The sequence below is a fragment of the Chlamydotis macqueenii genome, chromosome 13 (assembly GCF_036417535.1).
Source record: "Chlamydotis macqueenii isolate bChlMac1 chromosome 13, bChlMac1.mat, whole genome shotgun sequence".
Lineage (NCBI taxonomy): Eukaryota > Metazoa > Chordata > Aves > Otidiformes > Otididae > Chlamydotis > Chlamydotis macqueenii.
Window position 1 is genome coordinate 2,472,705 of NC_141568.1, and position 13,915 is coordinate 2,486,619.

The 13,915-nt window shown below is 56.6% G+C and overlaps 1 protein-coding gene across 3 annotated transcripts in view; it reads right to left on the minus strand.

Annotated features, from left to right (window-relative positions):
* JPH3 (junctophilin 3) overlaps positions 1–13,915 on the minus strand; it is a 51,018-nt gene that overhangs the window by 26,292 nt on the left and 10,811 nt on the right. For all 3 annotated transcript variants that reach the window (XM_086757757.1, XM_086757758.1, XM_086757756.1), the window contains one exon: positions 8,332–9,109. In XM_086757757.1, the coding sequence (XP_086613883.1) occupies positions 8,332–9,109 (778 nt within the window). The remainder of the gene's footprint in view (positions 1–8,331; positions 9,110–13,915) is intronic.

A 13,915-nucleotide genomic window follows, 5' to 3' on the forward strand; every position in this document is an offset into this window, starting at 1 on the left:
CCCTAGGAGCCCAAAAGCCAGCCTGCACCCCCAAATCTCCCACTGTTCGCGAGGCATCTCAAGATGAGCCCACGCGTGAGCTGCTGGGTCTGCATCCGGCTTTGGTCCTCAGCTGGTGGGTGCTGCTCGTCTCCGTGCACCCTGAGCATCCCACGGGATCCCCGGGATGGGATGCTGCCCTGGGGGATGCGCTGGGCTGGCGGGAGCCCTTTCCAGTCCCCAAACGCTGCCGTGGCCCAAGGCCGGTAGCTGGCCCTGGGGTTTGCAGGTCTGCGCTGCCTCCAAAGCAAAGCCCATGAAAATTTCCACTGAAGCAGCCAGCAGCACAACAGGGGAAGGGACTCGGAGCCCGGCGCTGCCAGGAGAGAATCTGGGCTTTTAATTATTTATGTTTCACCTCCGTGCTATGGGGATGAGACAGAGCAGAGAGAGACACAGCCGGATAACGGAGAGACGGCTGCAGCCACCGAGCCATCGCGGCTCACGAAGATGCTTCGTGGCAGAGTGTCTCCTGACCCTGCCTTGCTTGGGATCACCATCTCCAGCAGGTTTGGCTTTGGGGATGGACACCAGACATGCTTTAATTGAGCAGAATTGATTTATCCAAGCTATATGGCCTGGTCCTGTGCTCCCCTCTGCCATCGAGGTCCAGGGACGGGAGCCAGCGCCGCCAGCACGGAGCCCACCCGGCTCCCATCGGGGTGCACCCAGCCCATTTCCCACACGGGCTGCTTCTGATGCCGAATTGGGAAAACCAGCAATCCCCAGATAACGTGCCATGTCCCTGGAGGGTGACACACGGGGACGGGATGGGGCGGATTCGGGCTGTAGTTGCTGCGGCGGTGGGATAAAACGGAAAAGGTCTCACCAGACGGCAGGCTGAGCGCTGGGCACAGCCGCGTCACCGCTGCGATGGGATTGTAGGGTGCTCAGCACCCTGAAGAATGGGGACCTTTCTTAGTCACAACTTTAAAGGGATAATCAGTCGGATCCATGGGTTAAATCCCCCTGGGATTTTCAGGGGGGGAATTCGCTTAGCAGGGTCTATGGTCAAATCCTTTAATTTCCTGGATTAGGAAGCCAGGACAGCTTGTCATTTGTCCTGCGTGGAGGAGGTGACAAAAACCTCATTGCTCGAGGTTTTTCAAAATTATTGCAAGAGCACTGAGGGATGGGGAGCCCCCAGCCTGGCCACCGCGCTCCCCCCATGGTGGTGCCGGTCCCCCCAGCATCCCAGTCTCTGGCTGTGGGGGGAAGTGATGCTCATGAACACCAGCAAGGGAAATACTCAATATTTTTGCCCAGCTCTGCATTTTCATCGCAGTTGTGCTCCTGATATTGCTTTCACCTCTCTCCAGGGAGGAAGGGGCTTTGGGGGGGGAGACAGGAGCCTGGGGGTGTTGGGGCTGTTGCTGCAGGGAAGCGGGTGGGTGGCTGGCTGGGGTGGGAGCAGCGCAGCCGGAGGAACACATGCCAGGAAACCCAAAACGGGAGCTGGGAGAGGAAAAAAAGCATGCACGCCTCTCTCGCGAGATGGGAAGGCAGCGTAGCTATAGCATAGGGACCCCAAACCTTCCCCTCGGTTCCCCTCTGCTGTCAAAGCTTTGGTGTGCAGGGACACGGCAGCTCCCACCGACACGGCCGCGGGGTTGGGGCGGTGGGACGTGTTGGCATTGGGGTGCTACAGCCAGCATCCCTCGCATCTGGTCCTTGGGCCTGGCTGCAGGTTTGTGTGTGCCCCCCACCAGTCTCCTTGCACCCCGCGGAGGGTGAGGATGAGGATGGAGGAGAGGGACGGGGCTGTGAGCCAGGCAGCTGCGCAGGCTGGGGGAGGATCTCTCCCTTCCCTCCCGAAGATCGCTGACAAAAGCAATGCTGCAGTTTCTGCTCGTTGAGTAGGAAAAGCAGCAGAAAGGAAAATCAGGGGCAAGCTTTTTGTTGTTGCTCTTGGCTTTTTCTTTTTTTTCCCTCCCCATCTGACGAAGGGCTGCTCCACCCGAAAGCTAGCAGGCATCAGCGTGAAGAAGAGGCTTCACCATCCTCTTCTTCAGCTCAGCCCATGCACTAAGCTGGTAAAAAGGCTTGGATTAGAAACCAGGCAGGTGATCTGGGCTGCTGCGTGATGCTGGAGAAGAGGAAGAGGAGGCAGCCTCCCCTTCGGCCCCCCATGCCGCCCCACACCTCCTGCCCAGCTCTCCGGGGCAGCCCCTTCCCGTGGAAGCGGTGGCTGCCAGGAGTGAATCACCCGGCCATCCTTCCCTGCTCGCCGCCAGCCGGTGCCATCCCTGTCTGTTCCCATCCGGTCCTGCTGCAAAAGCGACCGCGGAGCCGGCACCGGCACATCGCGCTCCGGCATCCGCACGGCTCTCCCATCCCGCCTCTGCCGCTGGGTGTTTTGCTTCCTCCTGCATCTCCAAACCCCTCTCCTGCTTCACTCTACAGCCAAACCAGCCTCTCCGGCCGCGCTTTGCCGCGTCTGCTGGGTCCGCGTGGATTTCGGACACCTTCCCCAAGGAGCGCAGGGAGGAGGGCAGAGCTGGACGGGACGGCGGCAAATCCAACCGGCTGTGAATCGCTCTCTGCCCATGTTACTTCATCCCGACCTAGCAACGGTGGAAATGATTATACAAACAAATGCATAATTCGGGTGTCGGGGTGTTTTAGCTCATATTTGGCTCAGGGTACAGGGAAGGCGGTGGCAGCCGCCGAATCGGGAGCGGCCGTTGTGGCTGAAGGATGGGAGAGCAATGGAAGGAGAGGGACTAGCATAAACCCATGCTAAGCTGCTCTCCTAGAAGCTAAAACAGACTTTACCGAGGTTTTTCCAGTTGGGTTACATTGTAAAGCATCATTCCTATGAAAGGCACTTAATTTTCCAGCCTGTTCATGCCTGCGCACGGACGTGCTCCTCCGCCCTTGCGTGGCAGCGGGGTGGCAGTTGGGGACACGCAGGGCTGGCGTGCCAGCCAGTCCTGACTTTTGACACGGCCGCAGAAAGGGCTTAACGCCGTAAGTCCTGTCTGAGCAGGAAGTTATTAAACTGGCATTGCAGGAGGACTTAAAAAGCCACAGCGCAGGTCCCGCAAGGGCCGGCAATGGGTAAGGACGCGATGCTGCGGGATGCCACCCGGGGATCCGCACGGTTCCTCGAGCGTCCTGGACTAGAGGTGGAAATCGTGCTTGGCGTGAGTCAGAGGTACCCGTCTCATCCCGGCTGACAGCGACATGCCAACGGGAGGAAGAACAGCTGATCCTAATCTCTGCCACCGCGGTATCGCCTGACCCCTGTCAACACGCGGGAGGGCAGGAGGAGGGGAGGGAGGTGGCTGAGGGAAAAGATGCTCTGCCACAGCCCCGCTCAGCTCTCTGGCAGTGGTAAAGTCCCCTCCATCCATCCCCTCTGTGCTTTTCACCCTGTTGCCCTGTCCTCTGCACCCCTCAAGGAAAGGCTGGAGAGACTGGGAAGAGACAGAGGGTGCAGGAGGCCCAGCGGGTACCGGGCGATGCCGCCAGTGACCCCATCGGTCCCCAACTAATGGGTAGAGGTGGCTTCTTGCCACCTCCCCAAACGCCGTGCCGTGGGGAGCTGCGGATGCTGAACGCTTGCACAGCCTCAGCAGGGAAAGGGACACAAGTAGAGAAACCCCCACCTGGACCCAGAGGTGCCCAAAGAGGGGCTGGACAAGGTAGCAGGAGTCCCCAGCACACTTGGTCTGATCCCTGACGCGCTCGCTCAGCCCCGTCCTTGCAGCCAGTTCAGCCATCACCCCTTTCGGCTTCAGTTCGCTGCCATCCCGACCCGAGGAAGGGGACACGTAACCCTTTTGGGGCGTTCCCCTTCAACCCCATCCCTCCTCCTCTCCCTTCTCCATCCGCAGCGAAAGCCCCTCCGGCAGCACGAGGCGGGGACCGGGGCCAGGCGAATGCGGGGGCCCCACAGCCACCTCCCCTCGGCAGCAGAAAAGCCGGCAGAAACCCGAAATCAGGCACGGCTAAGTGCAAAAGCTGCAGGCACTGGCCTGAGAGAGCATTAAGCAGCATTATCATGGCTCGGCGTACTGCCGGTAGTGACATTACCGCAACTTAAAATGTCTGGGATGAGAACTGCAGAATCTATTCTTTTCTGCGGGTTTTGCCTGGGCTGCATTTCCATTTTTCTGAAGAAAATACCTGTTCGGCTCAAACAGCCTTCTGCACTTTGCTGTTCAGCTCTCCGGGGCTTTTCTCGCCTTCCTGCTCCCCGTTGTACGTCAAACGCGGACGGATGCTTTGCCCTCACTGCAGCATCCTGAAGGAGCATCCGTGCCGAGTCCAAACAATTTCCTTTACCAGGTTGTCTTTATCCACTTCCTTTCTCATTTTTTTTTTTCTCCCGTTTCCGTTTCTGAAGTGGAACGACACCGTGCTAATTTGTAGCCCAACTCCTCCTGAGACTATCAAGCTTAATTATATTTTTCTCGTCATTGGTGAAAGGCTCGGCTGTAATTACGCCTGGAAGTGCATTACTTAGGACTAACCTGAGCACAGCATCCCCCCGGCGTGCCAGGGCATCGGCTGCTCTGAGGAGCGCTCATTCAAGGTGCTGAACAACGGGGACCCATGAACCTGGCACTGGAGAGGAGCCGAGTGCTTCCCAAATGCCGCCCATCTCCGGGACTCATATCCCTAGCACCCTTCCTCTCATAAGTAGGCCAGCCACGAATTACAGAACCTTGAACTGTGGTAGTGGAAGGAAATCCTGGAGACAACTAGGATCTGTCTGCTTTGGCGGTCCTGAGCGCGCCCCGATGCTCCACGTCCATCCATCCTCCGTGTCCAGAGGCTGTGGCGAAAGCCAAGGGGTGAGGATGAGCTTTCTGGCCCACCTCTCTTGCCTGTATATTGCATTTCAGAGGACCATAACACACCAGTGCCTATGGACAATTTGCCTTAGGTATCAACATTATCACTTAACGAGATGGGAGCCGGTGCCTCCAGCGCATCTTTCACCTTTCCAGGGTAGAAGCAGAAAGAGCGACGGCTCTTGGCTCATACGAGAGGGGAACGAAGCACCCCATAGCACAACGAGGATGCTCCGCACCTTCATCCCAAACAGGCTGAAAAAGGGCTCCCTCCCTGGCTGCTCTGAGAACCGGTAGCTGACACCAACGGTATTTTTTCAGATCTGACTCCCAGCCCTTCTTGCCCGTTGACTTTACACAAACTATTTCCGCGAATGGGAGACATAAGAGGAAAGAAAGTGTTATTCCATTTTAATTGCATCGAAGCAAATTTAGGAGAATCATCTACGGAGCCTCAAAACTATTCCTTAAATGAGCTTACTTTTCTGTGCCACAGATACCATTGTACTCTGCTCAGACTGAAACAACTTTGAGAATCCAATTTACTTGTCTCCAGTACGCTACGTTTTTAGCCTACTTTCCTCAGGAAATGGGGCTTGCTGATGTGATTGTGCTGTTTATATATCTATATGCCATCACTCCCACACTAATAACTTCTGAACGTGTTGGCCAATTCCAACCAAATCTGACAGAGCGGCAGAGTTTTCAAAAATACTGAATTCTTACAAATTTAATGAAATACGTGGGTGGGCACATATTTTCCCCCACCAAGGGAAAGGCTGCAGAGTGAACTCAGCCATATTATTAGACAGAAGAGAATACACAGGCACGCACACCAGTGCTGGTGTAAAATCCCTGGGTGCTGGTAAGCCAGAGCTCAGGTTGGCATTAGAGGGGGGATATTGCACCTCTGAGCCCCGAAACGAGCATCAGGATTCCTCCGCCTATGCGCCCACCGCCTGTTTTGTGCATTTTTTTTTTTTTCCATTTGGCCGATGCAATTTGGTGTGGGCACTGCAGGGGAGTGTTTATTCATTTAGAAGCGTTAAAATTAATCGGACTAATTATAGGAAAGCTCTCCTAGCTGGTTCTAGGTTTGTAAAACCTTGCTCTCTTCTGGTTCCGCGTGCCGCGATGCAGCTGAGAGATTGTCCCTGCAAAAACCCTCGCGAAGGGGAAGAGCTGGAGCTGGAGGATGGCGGGTTCCAGAGAACGCAGCTCTTCTCGCTGGCACTTTGAGGTCCTTGGGTCTCTCCTGCCTGCGGCCAAATTGCAAACCCAAGACACCCGCCAAGACCAAATCCCACCTGCTCCGCGTCCCCGGCAAAGCCAAAATCCTCCCACCCACCCCGTAGCCGAACGGTTTGGCTCGTCGTTGATGGGTTTTGGGGCCTCAGCACAAACCATTAACCCAGGGACGGCGGATGTCATTGGCGGTCGGTAACCGAGCGCTAACGCACGAGCGCCCGTCACGGTGGGGTCTGCCGGTCCCCGGCTGGCGCAGCGAGAGATGGGCTGCGCGGCGGATCAATACAGGGCTTTTCACTACACCTCGTGCACCGGAGGCGATGGCTGTGCCGCAAAAAGAGCCAAGCCCCGGGTACCCGGCACTTGCGTTCTTCCACGTGTCAAGGACAGGCCAGTAAAGAGCGAGCGCAAACGGTGAAGGGAGCCGGGCGGCGGGACGGAGATGTCAGGTTGCTGACAGAGAGTTTTCTGGTGGGACCAGGTTCAGTCTCCACGGGAGCATCCTCGGAGCCGTGCAATCCAGCTCATTTATTTCTTGGCATCTTCACTGATGATTGAAGGGGTCCTCTGGGTGGTCTCCAAATCCCACAGCTTCTCTCCTCCTCCACGCACACGCGTGGTCATGGGCTGCATCCTCCCTCCCAGCACTGCTGCTGCTCTCCCAAAATCCTCAGGACCACGTTACTCCGGCTGGTACGGGGGAGGAAGGTATTCCTGCCCTGGCATTGCTGTCTAATTAGATTTTTTTCCTTCTCTCTCATAATTAGAAGGTGGAACATTATAAGCCAAGAGCTCATTAAAGTATTTCCAACATGGGGGGGTCATATCTCTCCCAACTCCCACTCTCACGGATTTCTAGGACCTTCACCGCCTGGGGACAGAGGATGCTCAGGTTCTCAGACCCAGCATCCCACGGCAGACTGGAGCTCCACATTTCCAGGATTCGGGCCTTTGTATCGCGGCATTCACATCCTCAGATCACAGGGAAAGATCTGGCCTTTCCACTGCTCTGCAGTCTGCTTCCTACCTGGCAATCTAGTGGGAATTTTTAATTTTTTTTTCCTCAAAGCTTTGACAATTTGGTACAACATCAGCTCGAAAACATCATCAAACCCAAAGCAGGCCTGGCAGTCTCATCCACACTGCGGAGATGTCACCGGCAGACGTGCTGATACCCATTTTCAGTGTGACTCTGCATACAAATGATCCAAACCCAATTAATCCGGCACAGGCCACTGAGGGGGCACCCGGGTTTTTCCCCTCACCCCAGCCCTTTTTCCTCAGCCTGGCTGCTATGCGTAGCGCTCACTCAGAAAGCAGAAAGGAACGACCGTGCCGTAATAAACCCTCCCCAAAAAAGTGACACAGAGGGCCCTGAACTCAGCAGAGGAGCCTTTGCTCCTGGGCTCACCTCTTCGTTGGGCGCTCGCTGCAGGGAACGAAGCCCCAAGGTGCTTGAGCTGGCCCTGCTTTGAGCTGGGAGCTGGACCTAAATTAGTTTCGACCTAAATTCGACACGACCCCTTTCCCCGCTCCCTTCTGTCGATTTTCAGCCGGATCAGGACCCTGCTCTGAACCACTGAGCACTTCCATGATGGCTACAGCCAGCCCGGGGTGTGGGGGGGCTTCTCAAGGTTTGTAGGGATGATCTGGGCACCCAGATCTGCCACTTTCTAGCAGAGCCTCGGGCAGGGCAAACCCTCCCCAAGCATCAGCTGCAGCCGGTGATTTGACTGCTTTTTCCACTCAAAACCTCTTTTGGGAACAGAAATAGCTGGGAATCCTCACGGCACAGGCCAACCCCGGGACAGTTCCTCTTGGCTCTAAGTCAGACAGAGGATGCGGGCAAACAGCATCCCAGGAGATCTTCTGCTCAGGGTATCACCCTGCGTAACACATCGTGCCAGGTGACCCTGCACAGCCTCACCAGATGTTTTGGGAGGGTCGTGCATCCACAGCCTACTTGGAATTAGCAGAAGGACAATTCAGCTTGGGTCCACCCTGTTTGGAACACCACCCATGAGGCCTGGCTTTCCAGGATGCTGCCCGCTCCCGCTCTGGGGTCCAGATAGCACCGACCACCGCCTGCGCCGACAGACACCCACCACAAAGCTTGCCTGTCTCCAGCAGCTTCCCTAAAATACCCACCCCTGAGCGTCTACTATTACAAAAAGTCTCATCCCACTTCTCCCATCAAACCGCAGCCTGCTGAGACGCCGCGTCGGGACGGGGACCACCTTACCTGGATGCCGCGATCTCCGCTTTCTGCTTGGCGATGGTGGCCGCCCGCTCGGCCGCCTCGACGGCCCGATCCACCTTCTCGCGGATCTTGCTGGCCCGCAGCGGGATGAGGTTCTTCCTCTTGCCGCTGACCAGGACGTTCTGCTTGTACTTGCCCTCCTCCTTGGTGCCGTCGGGGAAGGTCATGCAGCCATAGCCGTGGCGCTTGTTGTTGGCCCATTCTCCCTCGTACTTCAGCCCATCCGAGCGCTGGCTCACCCCGAAGCCCGACCGCTTGTCGTTCTTCCACTCGCCAATGTAGATCTCGGTGGTGGTGGCGTCGATGTCGTCTTCGATGACAGAGAGCTCGGCTTCGCCCTCGCCCAGGCTGATGGTGGAGTTGATGTCACTGGCGGTGGAGCTGACCGTGCTCATCCCAGCTTCGCTCCGGAAAGAGCTCTGCTTGCTCCGTTGGCTGGCCAAGGAACTCTTGGACTCGGACTTACGGAGCTTGAGCCCACTCAGCAGCGACCGCCGGAAGATGCCCTTCTTCTTGCTCTTGAGGATCTCAGCATCGCTGTGGGCCATGAGGACGAAGCCACCTCGGGAGACAGCGGGGCTGCCGGCCACCGCCGGCGAGGAGTCGGGGTGCAGCGCCGTGCCATTGGTGTGCTCGCTGCGCAGGGAGTTGATGGACGTCCTCAGGGGTGACCTGATAACCGCAGCCATGCCGTAGGGAACGCTCTGCCGGACGCCGTAACCCTGGCGCATCCCTCCGACCCACTGGCCCTGGTATGTCCCTGGGAAAAGGAGACACAAGCAAAGAGGGGGGGTTCATGGCACGGCATCCTGCTAATGGCATCAAACTCCTCTGTGAGCCCTTCTCAGTGGGAAAAGCAAAGGGCAGCTCTGGATCCCAGTCCCACCTCCATGACAAGAATTGTAATGTCACGTTGCGGGAGGGGAAAAAAAAATCACATTTTTGTCTGGATTGCAGGTGTGCACTCCAGCTGCAGCGCGGAAATATTAGAAACCAGCCAAGGCACCGGCACGCAGGGAGCGATGCTTCAAGGAACTGCCCCTTGGAGCAACCCCTAATTTGAAAGGGAAGGGACGGGGAGACGGGACAGGGGAATTGTTATCCGGGAGCAGACTCGGATCCCGCCCGTGCTGCCGGCACAGCGACCAGCGGATGGTCTATTACAGTGCATTTATTTATATACATTGCGCCTTTCATCCGGCACGGAGCAGAAGAGAGCGGCTCTATGGAAACAAAGGCCTCATGGGGAGAGATCCCTCTGGTTGTTCTCCTTGGAAATGTGCCCCTGTTTGAACTCCTGTATTCGCGTGGAGTTGCTTAACTGGTCGTCAGTGGGACAAAACACACACGGGACCTGGCCGCAGCACGGGGAATGGAGGCACAAGAAACCCATCCAGCCCGGGAAGCACAACCGCAGCGGAACGCTTGCCCTGCGTGCTGAAACGCGTGGCGGTAATCTGCCCCGGGTTGCTAATCCCTTCCCCTCCCGGAGCTGGGCGATTGGCACGCTTTCTCATTTTATCCCAGTCAGTTCAACCGTGGGGCTTGTTTTTATTCTTAGGTCGGCTTAATCTTTTCTGGCCTAGCTCGAGATGCAGTGATCCACCGCCCGCCTAAGCCCTCGCGGGGTGGATCGATGAGCCCCGACGATGGCTCCTTGCCTGGTACTGGTGCTACTGGGATGCTGCGGTCGGTCCCAGTCCCGGGGCTGCCCTGCTGCCTCCCACTCCCAGCAGGCAACGCAAAGAGCAGGGCTCCACACCGGGACGGGGCCTCCCTTCGTACCAACCCCGCTCCCGCACGCCAAGGCAGTCTTAAAATAGATTTGCTGAAAGGGTGAACCCTGTGGGAACCAAAACACAACGGCCCCGGTGAAACCAGCCCAGACGATCACCGCCGGCTCGGTCTGACACAGGCTTTCCACCCCTCTCTGCACAGGATGCTTTTTGCCTGGAGCAATCAAGTCGTGATTCGTAGACATGAGCAACCTGTCAGGTCCACCCGAGATGGATCTTTTGACTGCAAAAATATCATTCCCCAAGACCTATCCGTCTTGCTGCGGCACTTTCCCTCTCAACGTTTTCCAACAGCCCAGCGGAACGGGTTATTAAAACGGGCTGTGCTGGCCATCCCTATCCTCGGCCCAGATAAACCCTGCCCTGGCTGCAAGGAGCGATCCCAACACTACTCATCCTCCGTTTCCTTCCTCAGCCCAATTCTACCCCCAGGACTCCCTGAGAGGTTTCCACCGCCCGGTCCCCAGTGCTCAGCGGGAGCTCTGGAGATGGGTACGCGCTGGAGCAGCTCATACTGAGTGCGGGAACTGCTTACCGGGAGCGTGAATCCAGGACCCGGGCACATTTTGGGGTGCATTTTGGGGTGCATGAGCCATCTTATCTAATAGCCGCCAGCACTTTGCACAAATCCCCCGGGGCTTGGGCATCTTTCCCGGTGCTCCGATGCAAATAACCCCCCAAGGTGCTACATTATCTGGATGACAGCCTTGTGCATCCCCAAAAAAATACCAGCCCCAAGCTGGGAGACCCCAAGAAGACCACCTGGGAGATGGGACTTGGAGAGGCAGGGCTGGGCAGGCAGGATTTACTGAGGGTTTATAGGATTAGCGCTGGGGAGGGAGGCTAGGCACCGGGATTATGGCAGGCACTGGCGGGGCAGGGCGAGGGGGTGGTGGCAGTGCCGGCGGGGAGAAGGATGGGAGACAACCAGCAAACAGCTCGGAGGAGACACCAGACGTGTCCGGCGGTTGGGTGTGAGCAGTGAGCGTGGCTCACCCCGCTGCAGCCCACTTTGGTGTCCCCAAGAACGGGCAACAACCGATGCCACGCACCCACAGCTCTCCTCCCCGTGCCCAGCGGCACCCCAGAAACGGTGCCAGTGGTGGGGGGGAACCTCCCAAAGCCACCTGCCCATCCCCTCCAGACCTGGCACCATCTTTCTCCCCTTTCTGGCTCCTTCCCAGAGCATCTCGGCAGGATGACTTACTGGGGGTGACGGGTGCCAGCTGGGTGAGAGAGGTTTCCCCCAATGCCCCAAGCCCCCTGCAAGATGCCTTGGGGTGTCCTCGCCCCAAGCTCAGCCTCCTGTTTCCTCTAGAGATGGATTCAATGGGTTTCAGGGAAAGACACCAGCACGGGCAGGAGGACAGAGAGAAGGTCCTGCACGAGGTTTGTCAGAGCCCGCCCAAGTCCTGAACCCCCTTTCCCTTCGCTGAACCCCTTGGCATGGTCCCCGGCCCCAGGCAGGTCCCTTGACCTCTCCATCTCCCAGCAAATCTGCAGGTGACAAAAAAAAAAACAAACCAAACACCAACGGATTAAACCGAAGCACTGTAAAGCAAGCACAGCCCTTTGCTGAAAACCAGAGGCAAAGAGCAGAAGAAAGCGCTCTCGGACGGGCGCGACGAGGCGTCTCAGCTGGAGCAGAGGCGGCAAATTGGTCACAGCAGGTTACAGCTGCAGCCAGCGCCTGTGCGTATCTCCAGCCAGGCAGAGGTGCCCGGGAAGCTGTCATCCCTGCATGGCCTTAAAACCTACTCCTAGAATCGCACGGCTGCCAGGAGCAATTGCTGCATCTCCTTGGCAAGGCTGATTTCTGTAGGCAGAGGATGCAAGAGCCTGAGAAGCCATCCCACCCAGCCGGCTCGTCCTGCTTCTCCCCTCCCAGCATCATGGAGCGACTCCCAGCAGAGAGGAAAACCCAAACCCCACGTATGCTTCCATGGGTGTCGTTGCTTCCTCACTGGAGGCAGCAGCACGGGTTGCCTAGGAGGGCACAGTCACCTCCCCGATGGCCACCAAGACATCTGGCCACCTTCTTGGCCACCACCAGGTCAAAAAGCACCCTTCCAAGGAGCTGAGCTCATCTGTCCTTCCTCAACCAAACAGCACTCCTTCCTTCATCTGATTTCACTAGGTTTTAAACCCCTCGCTATCCCAGGATTTGGCCACAGATACTGGAAGGTCTCAGCGCCATCTGATCTGCATTGCTAAGCACTGTCACCTCCTCCCCTTGCACTGCTCAGCTTAACCTCTACCCCCTAACATTTGCAGATATATGCGCGAAGCTTCCTCTCACAAGGAGCTGGGGGACTCTTTCTCCCTGCAGAGGAAACAGGATTTCATGATTTTACACTTTACGTGCCAAGATGGACGGGCTGTAGCCGCCCTGACAGAGGAGAATTGTTGGGGAGGAAAATGCACCAGCCTCTTCCCCCGAGCCATGCAGGTCACTCTTATAGATGCCTCCAAGACGCCACAAATACCCATCCCACTTCCGTGTGCCCCTTTTGCACTGGGCAAAATGGACAAAGAGCAGCCAAGAAAGTCTTGGACACGGAAAGAAAATCCTCCTGAGCCAGGTAATTTGTGACTTACTATGGCAATACAAGCGAAGCAGCAGCCATTTCTGCGTTGTAGCTCCTTCTTTACTACCAATATTTGCAAAATGCTTCCCAAAGCATTAATTGCAGGAGATTTATGGAGCGATTGCATCGGGGAAAACGCAGCTTCCATTACGTGCTCGGGGCAGCATCGCGCCGGCCGAGCTGTGCGGCCAGGGCTGGGGCCGGGGTGAAGTCGTGGACAAGAGCAGATCCATGACAGGAGACAGCCAAGGCAAGAAATCTCAGCCGCCACCATGATCGTGCTGAAATGAGGGCCCGATCCTGCCCTGAGAATGCGAATTTTGCTGCAAAATCAGAGCCTGAGGGAATAAGCGGGTGGTGCTCTTGCTCGCCACGGCTTTACCCCAGGGAAGATCTCTTGACTCCTGATGTAATTGCTCCAGAAGGATTTGGCCAAGGTAAAGGCGATGCCAAGAAGGGTGGGGATGTGGCCACATGTACGCGTGTGGACCAGAGCAGAGATATGGAGATAACATGAGGCTAAGAGAAAATAACTGAAGGCATCCTAAAAGACGGATCAGCAAGAATATTCCTCTTTTGGACGCAGCAGGTGGAGAATGGGAAACGGAGAAAGGGAATGGGCTCGCGAGAAAGACAAGGAAATTTGGGATAGGATGGAAACACGGAGAGAAGAAAATGGGCAATGCGGCTGTTGGCCACTCTCACTTGTGTTCTTAAGCCTGGCGTGGGTTTTTTTTTTTGGCTGGCTCCCCTTGGAGCAAGGCTGGGTTGTTTCCAAACAGCTTTTAAAACTCCTGCAGGAATTTCCATTGCTTTGAGGACCATGTGGAGCCCCATCCTTTGGCTGGAGCCAGCCAGGCTGAGAGCAGAAAGCGGGAAGTCACAGGCCTCCAAAGCATCACTCCTGATGCTCCAGCAGAAGATCAGATGTTTTGAGAAACGACAAGCACCAAAAAGTAATCTCATTTGTCGCAGTTATTCAGCGCTTTCTCAGCATTTGGCTCAGGAGGCTCAAACTCATTCTGGGAAGAGAGCAGAGAGCCTGTAGGGCTGCTCCTCTTGTCCCCATAATGCCAAAATCCCCAAAATCAGGCTTCACCCTGGTTTGCACTTTGCAGAAACGGGGAGGTGAGCGGGACCCCGCGCAATGCTGGGTGGGTGCAACCTCTGTGCCTCCGTGTT